The sequence below is a fragment of the Phaenicophaeus curvirostris genome, chromosome 6 (genome assembly GCF_032191515.1).
Source record: "Phaenicophaeus curvirostris isolate KB17595 chromosome 6, BPBGC_Pcur_1.0, whole genome shotgun sequence".
Lineage (NCBI taxonomy): Eukaryota > Metazoa > Chordata > Aves > Cuculiformes > Cuculidae > Phaenicophaeus > Phaenicophaeus curvirostris.
The window spans coordinates 4,567,500-4,579,982 of record NC_091397.1 but is presented as its reverse complement, the minus strand read 5'-3'; the positions used below and the strand labels follow the sequence as shown (position 1 = coordinate 4,579,982).

Sequence of the window (12,483 nt, the reverse complement as noted above, 5' to 3'; positions counted from 1 at the left end):
GAGGCATCCACGACTTCCCTGGGCAGTCTGTGCTAGTGCCTCACCCACACTCACAGGAAAAAAATTCTTCCTAATCTAAATCTTCCCTCTTTCAGTTTAAAACCATTACCCGTCATCTTGTCTCTGCACCTCCTGATAAAGATACCCTCCCCAGCCTTCCTGTAGGCTCCTTTTAAGTATTGGAAGGCTGTTCTAAGGTCTCACCAGATCTAGATGCCAAGTCATAAGCAATACTGGAGTCCAAAACCAAGTAAGAGTTTCAGTTTCACAGGACAGCAGACTCTGATCAAAGCCTTTCATGACTTTCAGAGTCTGAGAATCTTATTGGGATCAGAACATAGCTTGGAGTACTGTTCTTCCAAGCCACAGAAGTTGTAAAGATTCACCATGACATGAATGGCAAAGACGCATTCATGTCACTGAAGAACACAGACGAAAACACAAAGATCCTAAGTCCGGTCAATGGACACTGATCTGCAGAACACCCATCCCTGGAGCAACACGCAAGTTAAGTAGTTTCAGATGAGGACGGCATGGTCCTGCTGTTAATATTCCTTTTTGTTACTCTTGTTAATTGGGAGCACCTAGAGTATTTATTAGGTACCCTAGGAACAGCAGGGAGAATGTAAGAGTCACCTTGCAGGGGACAGCACTCAGGCAGAAGAGATCAGGTTGATGCAACAGAAAGCAGTACAGCAATGCACGTGGTATGTACAGCAAGCCAGAATCCTATGGACTGCTTAAGCTTCTTGGATAGAATTGTTTCACCCCTAAATGGCTATATCAGAAACGGCGTGAGCAGCAGGTCCAGGGAGGTTATTCTCCCTCTGTACTCGGCACTGGTGAGACCTCTCCTCAAATCCTGTGCTCAGTTCTGGGCCCCTCACCACAAGAAGGATGTTGAGGCTCTGGAGCGAGTCCAGAGAAGAGCAACAAAGCTGGTGAAGGGGCTGGAGAACAGGCCTTATGAGGAGCGGCTGAGAGAGCTGGGGGTGTTTAGCCTGGAGAAGAGGAGGCTGAGGGGAGACCTCATTGCTCTCTACAACTACCTGAAAGGAGGTTGTGGAGAGGAGGGAGCTGGCCTCTTCTCCCAAGTGACAGGGGACAGGACAAGAGGGAATGGCCTCAAGCTCTGCCAGGGGAGGTTCAGGCTTGACATCAGGAAAAAATTCTTCACAGAAAGGGTCATTGGGCACTGGAACAGGCTGCCCAGGGAGGGGGTTGATTCACCTTCCCTGGAGGTGTTTAAGGCACGAGTGGGTGAGGTGCTGAGTGACATGGTTTAGTCATAGATAGGAATGGTTGGACTCGATGATCCAGTGGGTTCTTTCCAACCTAGTGATTCTACGATTCTATGATTATGCTTTTCATAGCTTCTAACATAACACACACCTGCTTGGGAACAAAGCTTAGCACTCCCCTTCCTTCAGCTTCTCAGAGCAGCCCTGGTAACACTACCACCTACTTCACCCAGTGATCGCTCCCAAGCAAGTGCTCCACAAAGACCCTTCCAGAACATCCTCCACCTACTCCTCCACTGCGTCCTTGTCCCCGCTCTGCTTTAGCACACCTCTTTACAAGCCAGCAGGATGGGAAAGCTGCAGAGTCAGCACTGTTGGTAATCAGAGCAAGACAAAGTCCAGCACTGCTACTCACACCAGTTTTCTTTTACCCCATCCGTCAATTCCACCCTCCAAGTGACTCAGTGCAGATGCCCGTGGACACTTACTTTATCCGCACTTTAAGTGACACCCTGTGGCTGAGAAGAGGAATTACGGGTGACCATTCCTTCAGTGACACTGAGGTTTCATGAAAATAAACACAGAGGCTGAAACCCAGTGTGCGGCTGGGAGTCGCAAGTGTTCACCGACTGGAGAGAACAGCCTGATTCCACCTTCCCCTTCAGGGTTTCAGACAACATCGTCCTGCAGCTTGACTGATCAGAAAATGGGACATAAGAAAGAAGAAAACAAGAAATCCCACATCCACAAAAGTCCCCATACTAGATGTAGCTGGGTGGGAATTTTCCTCTCATTTTGACATTGTGAGATGAGGATTTCCTGCTTTATCTCCCTCTGAATTGTATTTAATTCTTTTCCTTCCCCATATGATCCTGAGCCTTTCCCTTTTCCACTCCTCCTTTGGCCCTAGAAGCACATGATTTTGCAAGTATCGTCTAATTCTTAACTTGTGGGAAGAAACCGATCCTCAGTCCATCTGCTTGCCAGCTGGTAGTTGCTGTTAGCTTAGACAACAGCTCACTCGCTCATTCAAGCGACAGAGAGGTGGATGGAGCAGCTTCCTTAGAGGGAGCCTCGGGAGCCTCCAAAATTAATGTGGGCAACCCTGAGTTTGCTGACCCTCTTGGAGGCCATGAGCTTCAGAGCTCTCTCAGAGACCCATCATCACTCTCCTGCTGTAACAAGCCACTTTCCTTAGCAATGCTGGGTGATTCCCATCTGCCTCCAGTTCAAGGTCACCACCTTGATGGGCAAAGTGAAGGACGGGGCTTCCTGCCACTGCTCTTAGATCTGATTGACTCTGGCAGAGGATCAGATGGGCTAATGACAGCAGCAGTTCCTGGCTCTGAGAAATGTGTAAAATCGATCTCAAAAGTCAAGTCTACTTAAGAGAAACCCAGTCAGATACAATAGGATCATAGCAAAGCCACCTCATAACATAAGAAGTGGAAGAACAAAAATGCTAACCCATGTATAATTAGCTGAAGATCCCTGAACATGACTGAAAAAACATTAACAATCTTCTTATTTTACAACATGCAGTTAACTTCTGTTCTGTGCTCAAAGAATAAATCGCACAGTTCACAGGATGATAGTGGAGGCAAGAAAGATGAGTAATTTTTGCTCCTCCTTTTAAATAGAGTTTTCAACATTCTTTTTCCACACTACAAAATCAGAGAGATCTCTTACCACAAATCATGCTTCACAATGGAAAGTAAAAAAAGAAGAAACATTTGAAGGAAAAAAAGTAAAGCCTTTCCCATCTGTGCATGCACTGAATCAAGAGCCTCCCACTGTTGGATTTGTGGAAGAATTCATCCTAAACCAGCACGGGAAAATGAACAAAGATGGTTGAAATCTTAATCTGGATACAGTGCTATGGGAGTCAAGCTGACCTAATCAACTGCAGATTTGATCTCCTCAGAGAGAAGCTTTACAAGCTTAAAAATTATGTTTTATTCCCTCCTCAGAATTCCATTTCTGCCTTCTTTTTACTCTGCCGTGTTTGTTTGGTTTCTAATCTGACTCCTTCCTTTAACTTTCACATACTCTTGACTGCCTGGTTGATAAATATTGTGTTGGTCACCCTGGGATGGCTAAAACAGGGATGGCTGAGAGAGCTTGGGTTGTTTAGTCTGGAGAAGAGGAGGCTGAGGGGAGACCTCATTGCTCTCTACAACTACCTGAAAGGAGGTTGTAGAGAGGAAGGTGCTGGCCTCTTCTCCCAAGTGACAGGGGACAGGACAAGAGGGAATGGCCTCAAGCTCCGACAGGGGAGGTTTAGGCTGGACATTAGGAAAAAATTTTTCACAGAAAGGGTCATTGGGCACTGGAACAGGCTGCCCAGGGAGGTGGTTGAGTCACCTTCCCTGGAGGTGTTTAAGGCATGGGTGGACAAGGTGCTAAGGGGCATGGTTTAGTGATTGATAGGAATGGTTGGACTCGATGATCTGGTGGGTCTCTTCCAACCTGGTTATTCTATGATTCTATGAAAACAGGGCTTCTGAAAGACTGCAGACTTTTTGTCTTTTTTTGTAGCCTTTTTTTTTAGTGAGTCCATAATCAAAATTGGCTAGAAAACACCTCTTCTTACTACAAATCTCCTTTTGCCTTTAAACAGTCCAGTGGAATAAAAGCCTTCCTCAGAAGAGGGATAAGGGTGGAACTAGTTTTAGGGCTTTGTAATACTTTTCCAAGTCTGAAAACACACATGCATTGCCTAGCAAAAAGAGAATATTGTATTTTTGATCTCGGAACCTCTTCATTAAAAAATGTGTTTTAAATATATATAAAGAGCCCTTCAATCCAAATGGCAGTGCACCAGAACTGCTTAGCATCTGCTGCCTCTCAAGCTGGGATGCTGCCTCTCACCTTGTCCTTTTCTCTAGCCCACAGCTCAGCTGCATCTCCTCACTGCATCCAGCTGTACCTCTAGAAATCACTACTCATGCTTACAAGGCTGTACATATGGGCATTTAATTTCTCTCTCTCCAATGAAGATGAAAGGCTACCAGAGCATAAAGGGTCTCTGTCTTTTACAAAGGGACTTAGCTTTCAAAATGCGCTCTTTAGAAATCAAACCAGAATAACCTCTGAGGGAAAAGTAAATCATGCTAATGTGATCAACAGAAGTGCTCAAGACACTAAAATACACAAGATAAAACACAAGTGAAAATGTTAATTGAGCCTCTAGGCTAGCCACTTGAGGTGCCCAAAACTGCACACAGCACTCAAGGTCAGGCTGCATCAGTGCAGCACAGAGTAGGACAATCGTCTCCCTTGACCGGTTGGCTATGCTGTGCTTGATGTACCCCAGGAGACGGTGCATACACTGTGGAGTACACATCCTCAGAACAAGGAGTAGGCAAACAGGGAACAAATCCCCATCAGTGCAAGGTTAGCAGTGCTTATGTGCCTGTTTTTAGCACCATAGTCCCTGGAGATGATGAGGATGCTTTTTGCAATACCCAAAACACTCACCTGAAGTGCCTATATCACTCAAAGAGCTTTCCTGTATCAAAGAGAGAGGGAGATTTGCAGAGGGGGAGTTAGAGCTATAACGACCTTTTGTTCCTGTTGATCACAGAAGCAATCTGTCCTCCTAACATCGGTCCTCAGCTCAGCTCAACAGACACCCAAGGATGAATTCAGCTGCCTAAACATATGCATTGTATCATTTGTCTTAGGAGTATCTATGACACTTACATAGTCTGAAAGCTAAAACACAAACCTACACAAGGCCTGCACCTTCTGAAATGGGAACTAGATATAGGCAAGGTATTCCTGGGCATATCAAACGGCACTAGCACTTCTGCATGGTCTCCAGAACTGATCTGTTTATCTGGGTTGAGCTGAGTAACTCTCTGGGGCTCATCCTTTGTATCAATCAAAGCTCCGCTAACTTGTATTACAGCTTAGATACTTAAATTAGCTGTTGATATCTACCTTGAAATACCTAGATTTGTGTGGCCTTCCAATGCTTCAAACTCCTGCCTGCAACCAGCCCAAACCAAACTGACCAGGGGGCAGGTCTCCCCACAAAACAGCCCTCTGCTGCACTGGCTGTTGTAGACAAACTCAAATCAGACAGCTGAGGCTACAAAAGTCAGCACTTGCTGTCCATTGGATGAACATCGAATCCTAGATTTCCTCACTGCACAGGGAATTTGTAGGAAAAAGAAAGCGCTAACATATACTTACTTTATCCTGTAACATGTTGTAAGTATTTACATGTACGACCATTTTATTACAAGCAGCAAAGAGTCTCATTACTGCCCATTTGCTGAATTAATCAAGCTTCAGGATAACCTAATAAGTGAATGAATCTGTTTCCTAAAAAAAGAATAAAAGCTTCACACTGTCAAAGCATAAACACATCTAGAGGGCAGCAATGATATTGTCATCTTTAGCTAAATATAGATCCTGAGCAGAGACAAGTGCACAGTCACACACTGCACCAACACATACATTTCCCCACCCTTCTCCCCTTATTTTTCTTCCATTTGAGAATAATACATAAGCTTTGTTGCAAAATTGCGAAGTTGTAAGTGGATGGCATCATTTACAGATCCTTGGTCGAAGAACATTTTGCCTGTATTTGCAAATCCTGCTACAGGGTAGCCAGATCTTGATTTGTCAGCACGACTTTATTTCCCAAATAAAGGCAGAAAAAAAATCACCAAAATAACAAAGTGTCAGAGATGAAAAATACTCACAGACTGACAGACTGTGTTTTATGAATCCAGCTGAAACTTATCTGAGTCACTCAGCAGTTCCCAAGAGACGCACAAAAACACAGGCAAGGCACAAAATCACCACGGGAATTTTTTTCAGTTAGAATAGAAATATTTTATGCAAACAGTTTATTCTATAGTGATAAACAGGAGGGGATTTTTTTTTATTCATTGGTTTTTGTCGTTAAGTTTTTGACTCAAATACCCTTTCATTAATCTTGCTGGCATATTGCAGGGTTTGATAGCATTGCCCTTCCGAGCTCTCAGGGTTTCTGAGTCAGAGTGACAATCACAGAATCATAGAATCATAGAATGGTTTGAGATGGAAGGGACCTTAAAGATCATCCAGTTCCATGATAGTTGACAAGACGGATACCACCCAAAGCCTGTGATAATTTGTTCTGTGGTGATACAAACTGCTTGTCACATTTTGTCTTGAATTCCATTCACTACATGCACAGAGACTACAATATGGCACAGAAGTAGTCCGATGAATACCAGAGCTTGTGCAGCTTCATTTGCCATGGATCAATGTCCTGTGCTTGACTGAGCCTTGTATAAGGTTTTCACATAGTTTGGGCACTTCCAAGTTTGGATTTTTCTAGTGCTGACAACGCAAAAGCTTTCATTTAAGAGGAATGCTACTGGTTTCATTCCATCCAACTGATGAGCTACTTTTATGAAACTGGTAAGAACTTGGACTCTTCTAGAGCTTCATAAAAACAAAAAAAAAATAATAACTGAAATTGATCCAAAAGCTTTAGACACATTAGAATGAGAAAAATACTCGCTGCCGTACAAAACCTAATTAACAATGTGCTATAGTTCCTAAAAGGCAAACCAGCTTGCAAACCATGCATGCCAGCTTGCAAACCTGGCATGCATGACAGTATAATAAATAGCTGAGTTATGACCTAGAACTGGAGAAGCCCTTAGTAGAAAAAAGGCAATGCACAGTGCATTTGCTAAACTTGTCCGATTCTGCTCTCAAAACCAAATTAGCACAATATTACACACCATCATTTCTCCCTTTGCCTCACCAAAACGCAAAAAAAGCCAGAACAAAACTACACTACATGTCTTAAGCAGAATTTTGATGTTGATTCAAGCTGCCTCCTGACCAAACCTTCACTTTGCAGTTGTATTATTCATCTCTAAAATTTGCAAGATCCGTTTCCCATTTTTTATCAATTGTTTGTGCTTATTTTACTATCTGCAGAAGGTGCACCATCTACATTTTAAGCACATTGAGTCTGATTACAAACATCCTTCTACTCAGCCCGCAAACTGACTTGGTGAACTCACACAAACAAAAGCAGTCAGATCATGTCTGTATTTGGCCTTCCCAAGCTTTGGAAATGTTCTACATGTACTAATTGCCACATCTTTCAAACCACAAAGAAGATTACACCTCTGTAGTCGAATATTAACCTGCTCTCCTACTGCTTTCCCAAGCCTTAATCATCAACTGCTCTTTCCCAAAAAGCTACTGATTTTACAAGTTGACTCAAATCTTGGTACAGTCCCTCTCTTCCTTTTCTGCGCCACAACTTGGAGGAGCTACACGCATGGAGGAGTATAAAATCAACTGAAAGCCACCAGCAGTGGCATCAATGTATTTTAGTTCTCTATTGCAAACACATATGGTACCACATCTGGACAGCCATACCACATCTGGGCACCAGTATGCAAGACCAAACAGTCCTGCAGGCACACGTTTCCTCAATGGGACTACACAGGTTTTATACCGAAAGGAGAAAAATATTCATTTCCCCAAAGTATAATAAAATTCAGCATTTTGATAGCATGTTTTCATCGGTCTTTAATTTAACTAATATGCTATTGTTTTAAAAGCAATGAATTTAAGGAAATTTATTAGCACTGTAATACCAGCATTACCACCACTGAGAAGGAGAGAAGTAGGAAAGAACTTCAAATCAGGTCACTGATGAACTACTGAAAGCATTAACAGAGTTTATCAAAATAAAATGAGGCATTCAAGATTTTTTTTCTTCTATGCACAGGAAAACTATTTAAGCTGTTTCCAATAAGAAATCATCCATAATGCATTTTTTTTTCCCTTCTCTCTTGCCTTTTGGAGAAACAAAAATAAGGCAGTGAAATACCAACATCCTCCACTCAAAAAAAAGGGAATGGCAAAAAAAAGGCAGCATGTTGCTTTGAGGTACCTTTTCTATGCCTGTTCTTTGAGAGCTTTTAGCCCATTCTGGTACACTCACTCTTGTCTGAGCTGCCTTAATTCTCAGAAATTTTTCCCTGATCTCAACTTAAACCATAAAGGTAGTGGACTATCTGCTATAATCAAAGACAGCATAACCCAACCCTTTGCATGTTACCCCATCTTTTATTGCAAAGAGCACAGATCAGAGAATCTTATATTTGAGAATGATCTTGAAGTTCTTCAAGGTAACTCCTTACTCTGCTTATAGTCAAGGATGACAGAAACTGCTCCCTAAGAACAAACCTGGAAGAGGGCAGAACTTTTGTCTAGTTATCTGACCCTTGACACCTCAGGCTGGGAAAAGAATAAATTCACTTTCAACAAGTTAAAAATTAAGGTCTAATATGACTGGGTCAGTCTTTTACAGGCCTTATTGAAATTGCTAGCCCCACAAAATTAACACTACACAAAAAGTAGACTGCAAACACCTGAGTTCAGAATGAAACAAGTTATGAAATGTCCCTGTAGTCAAAAGCGTACTCAGGTAATACGGAAAAATGAGTGACAAGCAAGTGGATACACATATTTGGAACTAATATATTAAAAACTCTTAATGAAAGATCCAAACATTATTGACAGATAAGAAAGAGGAAATGAGTGCCTGGGTCTGACAGCCTGAATAATAAATTTTCAGTGAGTCACCACAAATGTTTACCTCTAAGACTAAAGCTTCAGTTCCAAGAAATTTTGAAGGAGACCCTCAAATTCCCTTGCTTTGAATATTATTTCCCTTGTAACATCCTCTACTGTTTCCCTTGCAGTAATGATGCAGCCATCCCAAACTCATAAGCCAGCCCCGGACGAAGTTACTAAACAGATTCCAGCCCCCAGCCTCCTGTTTGTTATCTATAACTTCCAGCCCAGTTTGTCCCTCTATTCACACAAACAGCCTCTAAAAGGGACAGTCCTTTCAAAATACAGTTATTGGGTGTTAAGACGAAGCACTTCACACGCCAAAGTATCTTTAATTATTCAAATGGCTGAAGCATTGCTAGAAACGCATTCAGCTATAATATCGACACATGAACAAACACACAATGCACAGTATACTGCAGACTGCAGAGGATGGTTTTGCCCAGCGGTACCTAAATACACTTAATTAAGAGGAATTGGTGTCCAAAACTCTGTGCTTCTGAAAAATCTGCAACATTCCAGGCAGGAATTTTGAATACACAGGCTGGAATGTGGAGGAAATGTTAATTCCCAGACAAATACTTCTTTTCTTGTTTTTAATGAAAAATATATTTTGAGCCTCCCCAGGCACCCTGTCAACAGCAGATCTGTGGGAGAAGGAAAGGACTTGGTACTTACTTGTGGTGTTGTATTTGATCCCATTGAAGAACTCCGGGCAGGGTCTCTCTACCAGTTCCCCTGCGGAGGTTCTGGGCCAGCAGGTCCCGATCTGATCAGTTGTGGCATTGCAGTACGGACCTTTTGCGTTAAAAAAAAAACCAACAAAACAAACAGATAGAAAGGGAAAAAAAAAAACCAAACAATTGAGAAAGCACAAAAGTGACACACTTTGCATCACAAAGCAAACCAAATCTTATTACTTATAAAGCTTTTCTGAGCCCTGTGCTAGATAATGTTTCCTACCATCAAAGCCCAGGAAAGGGATAGAGGAACTCTCTAAAAAAGTCTCTTGTAAACGATCCAGGAAGCTGCAGTTGACATCAAATTCTTCTAAGATGAACTGAGATATGGTCACATCCATTATTCCCCTCGGGACTGCTGGACTGGATAAGGCTCCTTCTCCCTTTTCTCTTTTTTTTGCCCCTTCTTCTTTCTTCCTTTCTGGAAACAAATGAACATCAAGCTGCGGACACCCTGCAATCTTGTGTGTGCGAGCCTCTCTTCCTCTCAGCGTGCTGACAACTTGGCAGAGAGTCTGCGTCTGGCTGTGCAGTTCAATCCTCTAAGCTCTTCTTTGCTTTAAAACAGCAGCTCAGGAACCAATGGGATCACACTGAGCACAGAGTAAGGGGCTTGCGTCTCTTAGCCAGCTTCTCTGGTCTAGCAGCTCTCCAATGCTGCCTCACATTGCTAGACTGTCGTACTGCTTTCTCTCCCTCCCTCTTCTCACTCTCTCAAACACACACACACTCACGCTTGCACACACACACACACACACACACACACACAGAGTTTTATTGTTAGCACTGGGGATGAGCACTTTTGCAAAAATACTTGCTGCAAATTAGAGCCAGGGAGAAAAGGAAAAGCCATCAGCTGAATATAACTCTTGCAGCTTTTTGTGAAGCAAAGCAATTCCTGCTTTTACTGTGGGAACGGAGGATGAGCAGGGATGCTTGGACAGGGGGAAGGAAGAAGGGACACAGTCCAGTAGATGCAGCACTGGATCCTGGGCAGGCCTTGAGAAAGCAGAGAAATAATAAAAGCTGGGATGAAGGAGAGAGTCTGATAGAAAGGAGGCAACAGAACAAAGGAATTTGGAGTAATGACCCACAGGAGAGGAAGAGTGAGTGAGAGCAGGGTTGGGAACCCAGCCTAGGAGAAGCAAGGCACAGAAGCACCACATCTTTCAGCTGCTCATGCAGATGGGATGGAGTGGACAGTAAAACAGGGACAAACAGAACAGACAGCAGAGTAGAGCTTTTGAACGAAGGATGGATCATTCAGGGGAGAGGGAAAAAACAAAGGCTGCTCTTTCATTTTCCAGTGGTAGGAGGAGGCAAGCATTACAGAAAAAATGAGAACACAGACTGATCCAGAAAACAGGAGGAAACGCCTCTGAACAAGGAAACCCTGAGGCAGAGAGAGGAAAGAGCAAAGGGTTTGACAAACTGAAGTCCTGATGGACTAGGATGAGACAAGTCCTGGGAAAAGAAAAGATGAGAAGTTTGGAGTGATCTGCCCGGATGGCTGGTCATCTTTTTGGGAAATTGAAGCTCAGTACAATGGGAAGTGAGTAAAGTTCTGCACTCTGGGATGTGCTGGAGAGCAGCTTAGAGCTAACCAGCCTTTCTGACTTACTACATCAGCATACAGGGAAATCTTCACAAAAAAGTAGCAAAATCTTGGTAAGGAGAATCTTCTAGGATCATAGATTTGAAGGATCTTATAAACAGAAAACTGATTTATAAGACAGAAAAGCAAGATGAAGATATATGGTAGTAGCAGAGATGAATGTAGAAACAGAAGGCAAGGACAAGAGAGAAGCTTTGACAAAAAAATAAAGAGATCCAGAAATGAAGTCCTGCATACAGTCTGTGTTCACAGCTTTAGACTGGACATGCTGCTTATATTGACTTTAAAGCAGTGGTACAGGACTTCTGAAAACATCTGTCTCCCACCCTGCAATGCCCTGGATTCTCCTTTCACTTATATTTCAAATTGAAGGGTTTCATTCTTTACTCTTCAAAGACCAAAGAAGTGTGTCATCCAAAGGAAGGAGAAAGAAAAAATAACTGGGTTAGACAGCCAAATAAACTGCCAACATGCGCTGATGGAAGAATTAGCCAGAAAGCTATTTTGCTATCTGGGAATCTTGAGATTTTTTTGCATTTTCAGATTTCAATGGAGGGAGAGTGGAGGAGTGCCCTCGTGGTTTTGGAACAAGTATTCCTTGTTTTCAACATGTAAAAACCCACACATTAACAAGTGTCCTAATTCTCTAGGCAGCATGATATTCTGAGACAAGTGAATGGATCTCTCAGGTTCTTTTTCTGGAGCCATGATCTCCTTCCCAAGTGAATATCCCCAAAACTGCAACCTGTCTTGAGAAATCTGGATTTCAACCAATTCACCCTTGTCAAAACCACCAGATCGCTTTGTCTCACACGTCTCTGATCCCAAAAAGCAGAAAATAAAAGTACTTTAACATCATTCAGACAGCATCACTACCACCAGCACACACGTTGTCTTGAAACAGAGCTTTGAGGTGAAAACCCTGTTTCTGGAACTATCAAGAAAGGGTGCCCTAAACCCTCAAAGCAATTCATAGACATCTGCCACTTAAAGTGCCCTAAACTCTACACTTTAAGTTGCTTTGCTTCTTCCTGATAATGAAGTTGAGTTCTAAAAATTCATTTTTATTCTTCAAGCAGAGCCTCTTTCAGTGACAGCTACAAGAACTTTTAAGAGGGAAGCATTTGTAAGTGCTCAACAGCATCTCTGAGCCCAGTGGCCATTTCAATTGCAGCAGAACTGATCAGGGAGTCCACTTGTCCAAGATGCTGATAAGATGTTTGTTTTCCTGCTTCTGCTGCCTCTCTGCAGGGCAAAACTCACAAAGACTAGGAAAAAG

The 12,483-nt window shown here is 42.8% G+C and overlaps 1 protein-coding gene across 2 annotated transcripts in view; it reads right to left on the bottom strand.

Moving 5' to 3' along the window:
• CRHR2 (corticotropin releasing hormone receptor 2) overlaps window positions 1-10,283 on the bottom strand; it is a 114,614-nt gene extending 104,331 nt beyond the window's left edge. Inside the window, exons 1-2 of one of the 2 annotated variants that reach the window (XM_069859228.1) lie at window positions 9,813-10,283; window positions 9,528-9,647 (exon numbers count right to left, since the gene is read on the bottom strand). In XM_069859228.1, coding sequence (XP_069715329.1) covers window positions 9,528-9,647; window positions 9,813-9,930 — 238 coding nt within the window. In that variant the 5' untranslated portion in view covers window positions 9,931-10,283. Of the gene's footprint in view, window positions 1-9,527; window positions 9,648-9,812 lie in introns of those variants that run through there. The other variant, XM_069859229.1, reaches the window with a different exon arrangement.
• Between the last annotated feature and the right edge of the window lie 2,200 nt (window positions 10,284-12,483).